Source organism: Austrofundulus limnaeus, unplaced genomic scaffold (genome assembly GCF_001266775.1).
Source record: "Austrofundulus limnaeus strain Quisiro unplaced genomic scaffold, Austrofundulus_limnaeus-1.0 Scaffold284, whole genome shotgun sequence".
In the NCBI taxonomy this organism is placed as follows: domain Eukaryota; kingdom Metazoa; phylum Chordata; class Actinopteri; order Cyprinodontiformes; family Rivulidae; genus Austrofundulus; species Austrofundulus limnaeus.
Genome location: NW_013952686.1, coordinates 685,215 through 694,123, shown reverse-complemented (window position 1 = coordinate 694,123; position 8,909 = coordinate 685,215). Strand labels below are relative to the sequence as shown.

The 8,909-nt window shown below is 36.0% G+C and overlaps 2 protein-coding genes across 2 annotated transcripts in view; one reads left to right on the top strand and one right to left on the bottom strand.

The window, feature by feature from the left end:
• Positions 1-6,105, top strand: part of LOC106526609 (N-lysine methyltransferase SMYD2-A) — a gene marked incomplete at its 5' end in the record, with an annotated part of 8,140 nt that extends 2,035 nt beyond the window's left edge. Inside the window, 6 exon segments of the mRNA XM_014021247.1 lie at positions 1,177-1,287; positions 1,374-1,494; positions 1,592-1,766; positions 2,983-3,091; positions 3,174-3,297; positions 5,597-6,105. Coding sequence (XP_013876701.1) covers positions 1,177-1,287; positions 1,374-1,494; positions 1,592-1,766; positions 2,983-3,091; positions 3,174-3,254 — 597 coding nt within the window.
• LOC106526608 (protein tyrosine phosphatase non-receptor type 14) overlaps positions 3,427-8,909 on the bottom strand; it is a 49,692-nt gene continuing 44,209 nt past the window's right edge. The window contains exons 16-20 of the mRNA XM_014021246.1: positions 7,578-7,796; positions 5,586-5,714; positions 5,256-5,490; positions 5,016-5,179; positions 3,427-4,924 (exon numbers count right to left, since the gene is read on the bottom strand). Of these exons, the coding sequence (XP_013876700.1) occupies positions 4,796-4,924; positions 5,016-5,179; positions 5,256-5,490; positions 5,586-5,714; positions 7,578-7,796 (876 nt within the window). The 3' untranslated portion in view covers positions 3,427-4,795. The remainder of the gene's footprint in view (positions 4,925-5,015; positions 5,180-5,255; positions 5,491-5,585; positions 5,715-7,577; positions 7,797-8,909) is intronic.

Here is an 8,909-nt window from a genome sequence, read left to right as displayed (position 1 = left end):
TGGTGAAAATTTCATGTCATTAGCACCTCTAGTAATATATTTACTGAGAAAAATGGTGACGTGTTCAATACTTATTTTACCTGCTGTACTGATTTAATACTTGTGTGTACTAAACTGGGACTTTTTTTGTTTATAAAAAGTATACTTTAAGTACACTGTTATGTCTTTTTATGTTTATAAACTTACAAAAAACAAGTATATTTTAAGTACATGTCATTAAGTATACTAAAGTATATAAAAGTGTACTAAACTGGGACTTTTTTTGTTTATAAAAAGTATACTTTAAGTACACTGTTATGTCTTTTTATGTTTATAAACTTACAAAAAATAAGTATATTTTAAGTACATGTCATTAAGTATACTAAAGTATATAAAAGTGTATTTCTTTAAGTATACTTTTATTTACAATGTACACTGATATAATTATACTAGCAGTTTACTAACAAATATACTTCTAGGACAAAATTGGCCCACAATAAGTTTATGAAAGTATACTTCGAAATGTACTGAAAGTATTCTTTTAAGTATACTTTTAGTTTAATCTTGAAATATACTACAAATGAACTTATCATGGCCGAAAAGTGAAATATTAGCATAGATGAAGTATACTTAAACTTTTAGTATACTTTTAGTACAAACCAAGGACAGTGTTAAGATAAACTTGGTTACGTATATCTCAGATAAGTACATAAAAAGTAAACTGGAAGTAAGTTTTATTCTTAGTTTAAAATAAKTATACTTAACGAATACTTGCATATACTACTTTTTGCTAAGGGTAGTTTGGGTTCGAACTAATTCAAGATGGTCGCCGCAGCTAATCACCCTTAGCCAACAAAAAATGGCTACAACTCTCAGTTGTACAAATATTCAGCCAACTTTTGTGTGGTAGTAGCTGAGAGTCATTCCAAACAATAAAWATTTCTTGGAATTGCACAAAACTTWATRATGTTTGACCAAAACGGCAATACTTTATTATTTCTCCATCTAAAATCCTAGCATAAAAGGCAGAAGGTAACATGCATTGCTTTAGCTGTTTGTGGATTAATAAGCCTATCTGCCTGGCATTTACTCGTCAGTGTTTGTGGTTTGGGTGTAATATGGCAGCAAATAACAAGAACCATATGAAGGACAGAGAGGGTGAATGTGTTTTTATGTTTTTGTTTTTTCCCTCTCCAGGTGCTCATCAGCTACATAGACCTGCTTTATCCAACAGACGACAGAAACAACAGGCTGAGAGAGTCCTACTACTTCACCTGTGACTGTCGGGAGTGCAGAAGCAGGTCCAAAGTAAGTTTCAACGGAAACTGCTTTACAAACCGTTCCCAAAAAACTTTTTTATTTTCATTTTTTGTTTGTTTCCCCCTCATCTGCAGGACAATGCGAAGTTAAAAGTCCGTAAGCAGAGCGACCCCATCGAGCCACAGGTCGTCAACAACATGACGCGCTACGCCAGGAATAAAATCAGAGAATTCCGGGCCCTGAAGCATGTTAAAAATATCCTTTTTTAAAGCGGGATTATTAAAAACATAAATATTTCTTAATGGGTTAGTTTTGCCTTGTGAGATGCGGCTCGGCCTTGACTCGTCAGCACGTCCCGCTGAGCTGCTGGAGATGTGCGAACAGAGTCTGGACGAAATGGGAGCCGTCTTTGACGACTCCAGCGTCTACATGCTCCACATGATGTACCAGGCCATGGGCGTCTGCATTTACATGCAGGACGCCGACGGAGCCATCAGATACGGCCAGAAGATCCTCAAACCTTACAGGTACGAAGACTCAAAGCTCTTCTTTTAATGCTCAGGAAAATAAATTATAAAACTTTTGGAGCTTTAGACACAATGCTTTTACCTGTAACAAACCATCAAGTATTAGTTTGACATTTTGTACTTTTAATAAATAAATAAAAATTATTGTTTTGACTTATTTTAGTGATCCTGGATCCGATAAAAAAAATTTCCTCTTAAGTGTTGGTTCAGAATTTTTGAAGAGGTTCTCTGACCATGTTATGAACAGTTATTATCTTACCTGTTTAAGATAGACCAGTGGTTCCCAAACTTTTTATCTTCTGACCCACAAAATATCCATGGCAAAAACTTGTGAGCCCAAATATTACTGGTCTGAGTACACGAACTTCGTAAATAACCCTAAAAACACAGGCTTTTTGACAATCTAAACAGCTTGTACACAAATATAAATGCTTATTTATACTGATTTTGTGTTTTTGTAATAGTTATAGGGAAAATATTACATCAGCAATTATTTTATTACCCTTTAAATTGATTTCTGGAGATTATCCAAGGTGCTTCATGAACCATAATTGGGTCCAAAGCCCAACTTTGGGAACCAAAGTGCAGTGGTTCCCAAACTTTTCAGCTTTTGACGCACAAAATAACAGTAGCAGAGACCTGTGCCATTAGCTATTTTTGGAGGATAAACATTTGTATCAGGTCAACAAAACATGGACATAGTAACAATATTTTTATACTACATTTATCCGTTTTAAATACACTAACCTCACTCTTTTGTAACAACTAACCTCACTCCTTTGTAACAACTAAGGCAAAAACGTAATTAATTCAGAAAATCTTGTCAGGACCCCACTTTGGGAAACACTGAGATAGACCTTCGAACCTCAGTTTGGAATAACAAGCTAACGGCTGGTTCAAGCCTTTAGCTCGTCAATTTGGTTATAATTAAACTATTTATCCAAAATGTGGCCATTAAAAGATCTATCTACGACAGGTAAGATAGTAACTGCTCAAAACATGGGAACGCTACTTCAAAAGTTCTGAACCGTCCGTTTCTAGCCCCACCATAAAATGGATTTATAAGCTTGTTCAGCATCTGAATATTTGGGATTTTTTCTGTCATAAGAAAATAAAAATTGACTGGATGTGAATTAATTTTCACAAATTTTTTTTTTTTTTTTTTTTGCTTAGTGACTTGTGAGTAAAACATGTTTGTGTGTCGCGTCTTCTGCAGCAAGCTGTATCCACCGTACTCCCTGAATGTTTCCTCCATGTACCTGAAGATGGGCCGGATCTACATGGGSGTGGAGAGGCACTCAGAGGCCGTCAGCGCGTTCAAGAAGGTCGTTTATAGTTTAACACACATGTAGACACGAGGCTTTAAAAAACACCTTAAAGGTCTTTTTTTTTTTTTTATTATTTTAGGCGTTGGCTATAATGGAGGTGGCTCATGGGAAGGATCACCCCTACGTTAAAGACGTGCGTAAAGAGATGGGCCAAAAATGAAAAGAAATGAAATCATGCAGCTGCTGTTGGACTACAGAACACTGTGAGCATTTTTTTTTCTTGTTTTGATTTTTAAATTAGGCAGCTACCACTCATTTTCAAATCTTTAGGTACTAATTTTATAARCAAAGTAGTTTACTGAGCGTTTAATGAAATAACATCAAAGGTGACGTCTTAAAGAAAATAAGGCTTTATTTTTGCATAACAAGCAAGCACAACGTGTCTGAGAAAAGAAAACAAACGGTAACACGYAGAATAGAATATACAAAACATATGTACACATCAGAATGAAGCGTATCGGAAAGGTTGACCAGGAAAAGAACAGAAACTTAAATATAAAAAGAAACAGCGGAATGCTATGTGAGGAAAATACTGACAAAAACAAGGGAAGTGCAACAAGAAAAAAAATCACTGTATGTGAAAATAATCTAAAGCTTACACTTATTTAAGAACATATGCTTTAATATATACATAGAAACGTAAAAAAAAAGCATGCATAGTTTATATTTCGGTATTTTAAGAGTACCAAGTCAAAAAAATAAACACATGCCTAGTATTTACAACAGTATTGTAGTAAAATTCAGTAAAGTAGATTTATTGTAACATAGAACACAAAATGTATTTTAAATAAAAAAAAATTGTCTTTCAAAGTAAAGGATTGTATTTTAGTTTAGTTGTTTTTTTTTTTCAAGTTGGGTTAAAATTGAGAATTGTTCTTATAATAAACTAGAGCAAATAAATGATTTTTAGAGGCATCAAAGCGACCAGATCCAAATAAAAAAAATTATTTTTGTAATTTCAGTAAGGCACAGAATACATTAGATATATACAGTATTAATTGTATAATCAATATAAATTATTTCCAATTTAATGACTTTAACGTTTGGACGTTAGGGTAACAAACGTGATTGTGATAAATGTTTTAACTCGCAAAAACATAATAGGAAGAATCTAAAAAGTTTTAAAAAATAAAATGGAATCAAAATTAAGACGATTTCAGGAGACTGCTGTGTTTTCCAACAGCAAGATGAAGGTGACCACAGTCTTTAGAGGAATAAATAAAAAAAACATTTAGTTACAATGCTGAAGTCGGTACTCGCTGTAACGAATCAATACTCAGATTAGAAAAATACTTTTGTTTGGCAAACTCAGAATGAGAAGGTTGAGTGTAGTAGTGACACTGCTGCCCCCTACTGTTCACACAGCGTAACGCTAATACTGGCTAAAAATACAGACGTAACAGTCTCTCAAACTGACGTCTGATTTCCTCTCAAGATGTTCGTCAAGAACCTTCAGCCAAGACAAGTTGTTTGTTTACCTGACCTACATGGAGACGACGCACTGACGCATGTTTTATAAAAAAAAGGACCAGGTTTAAATGGAAATAAAGAGCTAATTCAACACTGATTATAAGAAATGTTTGATTTCTATAAAAGCTTAGATTATTTCCTCCTTTGAGGACAGGAAGGAAGCTCACATGATCTCTTGTTGACTTTTGTAACTCGTAGTACCGTTGTCATCGTTATTCCACAGCCTCCGTCTCAAATGAGCCGGGAGTTCTTGAGGAACTGGATGAGGACCTGGTAGACGAACTTGTACTGGGAGATGGTCTGCACCATCAGCATCCTCTGCTGCCTCAGCTCTGATAACATGGTGGGAACCTCCACTGGCTGGAAGGGGTAGAAGGAAAGAGAGAATATATTAAATAAATAAATAAATAAAAACAGATGACCTTATGTAGTCTTTGGGGCGAGTTCCCACCTCGTTGTGCTCCAGGCAGCTGATCATGAGCTCAGTCAGGATCACCACACCGGTCCGACCCACACCGGCACTGCAGTGCACCACCACCGGTGGGTTCAGGCTCTTCGAGGTATCCAGCATGGAGTTCGTGTGTCTCCTCACAGACTGGATTCCCTCCAAGAAGGCTGCAGGGAAAGACGGGGAAGCGTGAGCTCCTCTGTAGACGACGAACCGTAAACCTGCTACGATCGTCACACTCACCGAGGAACCCGGGAACGTATTCAGGACAGCCCTGCTCGGGCCAGTCGGTGTACTGCAGGTGCCAAACTGTTCTCTCCTGGCCAGACAGCAGGTGTTTGACCTTTAACCCCGTGGTGGCGTAGTAGTTGTACTCCGTGCGAAACTTGGTRGTGACCTTGAACTTGCCGTGGGTGGCCGAGTTGTGTTTGGAGCCCAGTTTGGGCCAGTAGCGGTGRCTCTTGGACCTGCCGCCTTCCTGGATTCGGGGAGGAGGAGGGAAGCGTCACAGAATGTGGCTCTGGTCTTATTTCTCACGTGACGGTGAACTGAGAACCGTGTGTTTGTGTGTACCTCCTCTGCAGTGACCATGGCGATGACGTTGACCCCCTGCTCCCAGATCATCTGCCAGAAGTCGGCACAGGTGTTGGCAAGTGGGCCTTGTGTGGCGATGTAGTGCCACTCCTCCCCTCTGATCATAACCTGGAAAAATAAACATCAAAAACAGCTTTTTTKGGGGGGATATTAAAATTTTTAAATCAAGAAAACACATTTAGGAGAAAGGTTATTTCAGTTCAACTGTAATGATCATGATCTTATCCACCACTAGAGGGCAGCATAGTAAGCTTTATTTTATTGAATACATTTTTTTGTTCTTTATCTGCTTTTTTAATTTAGTTCAACATCCTGTTAATAAAAATAAAGTACCAACATCAACAAACTCCTAACTTTGTTATTACCTAAAGCTCAGCTGATTCATCAAGTCAAACTGTTAAATGTAAACAGGATGAAGAGATGGAYACAGAACAAACAAGGACTTTTGTTCTAAAGGAAGATATCTTGAAAAATGATCATTAAACATTATAAACTTGGAGTTGTTCAGACTGTTTTCTACTTGGCATGAGAGAGAAAAACTCAAGTTTCCTTAAGAGGGTTGGAGTTTGGACAACATTCTTSAGTAGATCCAAAGAGCTCTGACAGCTTAAAGGCCCAAACAGCTTTCAATGGCTCCTTTTCATCCTCTCCTTCAAGCCATCCCCTGACTGATTAAAGATGACCACAAGAGAGCCTTAAAAAAAAACAATCATTTTAATTTAGGCTGAATGACATGAAAGTTGCAGAAAAGCTCTGAGACTGTAGCGTTTTCTAAAAGATAAAACGAGTAAAATTTAAGATGTTGATTTAAAAACAAATGTATATTATGTCTGTATGAAGCTGTGTTTTAGGGGGAGCTCGATAACTGCTTACATTTACTCATTTACATTTATTTTAACTTTTTTGGGGGGAAAACCACTTATGAGTAGCTCTACTACACAGTACTTTTTACTTTAAGTAATTTTACGAAATATTGCTGCTCGATTAATATTTAGTTTTGAAATGAAAAGAATTAGATTTGAAAAACTGTTTTTTTCTGTTGGGACTTTTTATTTTGCAATTATTTGAAATGTACTTCATTTAAGTCTTGAAAGACCCCAGAATTTGCATATAACTATATTTGATATCTGTCTGATATTTAAAACAATTTTAAATCAGATATGATCAGTTACTCAGTACTCAAGTAGCCTTTTAATGAAATACCTTTGTACTCTTGTGTATTTTCTTGGATTGCTAATTTTTATTTGAGTACAAATGTGGCCCATCACATTGAAATGAGGATTAAGTCTAAAAGTGGGAAATGGAGAAATAGGGAAATATAGTTTTGATTAAAACGTTTGCAAAAAGTGCATTTTGTCAAAACAATGAATTAATGCCTTATCAATGCATCGTTTGAAATATAATCATAAAACTAAATTTTAAAGCACTTTTTTGTGCAGTAGCAAAAACGTCTTAAAATTTTGAGATTGTTCCTGTGAGCTAGGAATGTTTTTGTTTCTTTCCGGCTGGGAAATTTTAATATTCAAATAATATTTAAAGTTTCCTCTTTTAAAAATTCCTCATTAAAATTACATAAAATTAGTATTCAGACCCAATATTATAGTATTGCTGTAATCAACAAGACAAATGAAGTCATATCTCTGGATCCACTCATGACATCAGAATGATCCAGGTATCAAAATGTAGCTTTTAAAGCCAGAAATCTGAAAATGTGATGAGGTCATTTTGACCAAATTTCACTTAATCCTAATTTTGATATGATGGGCCACAAATATGTTGAAGTGCTACTACCTTTGGGTACTTAATCTACCTCTGTTTTTTTGTTAATAAATATTTTGATATGTCGATACTTCTGCTTAAAATTATATTAAAACACCTGCTGATTTCTACACAAACAAATAAACAATATAAAAATAGTTTCTTTGTAAAAGCTTGTTAAAACCCCACAGTTGAAGAAGCTTTGGAGCGCACCTGGATATGAGAGGCGTTGATGTAACCCGTGTTGTTCTCTTTGTTCGGCACGAGCTCGACTCGATTCTCCTCGTACGGGACGACGTCGCGGAAACGGTTGCGCTCCATGTTTTCAGGCAGTGTTGCTGTCGTGACCACGCAGTTGGCCCTCTTCTTGGGCACCTGCTCGTACTCTGTGAAGACSCGCTCCTCCTCCAGCTTCAGCTCCAACGTCGTGAACTGCAGTGACAGAGGGAGAWAGAGAGACCGGGCCTCTTTGAGCACTGAAAGAAGGATATTTTTTACATTCAGAAGAGATGTCCAAAGTGAACGTCAACTTTCCTGAAGTGTCATCGTCTCTGTGGGAARAGACATTTGGTATCAAAGCACTTGTTTTGCTTTAATGCGACTCTAAAGCCTCACTAAAAAGAATTGTGGGCATTCTTCTTCAGGGTGGTACGTATTTAATAAACCAGTCATGTTTGGCAGAGCAGAATATCTTTCTTTATTCCCTATTTTTCCKCTCTGGCTGCCTCGCTCTCTCTCACTTGGGTCACATTCTTTACATAGCAGCAGGCCCAGAGACGATAAGCACCACCATGCCACGCGTTCCACAGCCCACTAAGGGGATTGCCCTCAAAAGCTTAGCAACAGTCGGGGACAAAAAAAAAAAAAAAGAGTTTCACACCCCCTCAGAGCAAACAATCTGAGTGGGGAGTAGAATTAATGGAGCTCGTGATCTCGAGCCAGATTCTTTCAAATTTACTGTAACTTCTGTTTTAGACTCAAACGAGTCTATTTTTTWATTTTTTTTTATTAAAACAAAGCATCGCATTTAGTTTAGTTTATTCGTTTCATTTCATGCAAACAAAACAATTCATTCAAAACATAAAACAAAATCAGAGAAAAACGAAAAAAGAATACCCGATAATAATAATAATAATAATAATAATAATAATAATAATAATACACATATATATTAAAAAGAATTGAATTAAAATAAAATGAAATGAAAGGTAGTAGAAGAAGAAAAGATCTTATAATATCTGCCCCCATTTCCAAGTATAAAATTGAATTCAACAATACTAATCAAATAATGGTTTAAATCAGTAAATTGTCAATAAATATTAAATTAACAAAATAAGACAGACAAATAAAAAAATAAAAACACAAGCTTACTCTTTTTTCGAGCAACAAATCATATTCATAATAATAAAACCAGAATAAATCTTAATCATCTGTTAATCTGTGGAGCATTTTCTCAAACCTAAAAGTGTCACATCCAGGAGAAAAGTGAATATTTTTACTTTGTGATACCGTTAGCTTTGCAAATTTTGATTTAATGTGTTTAGT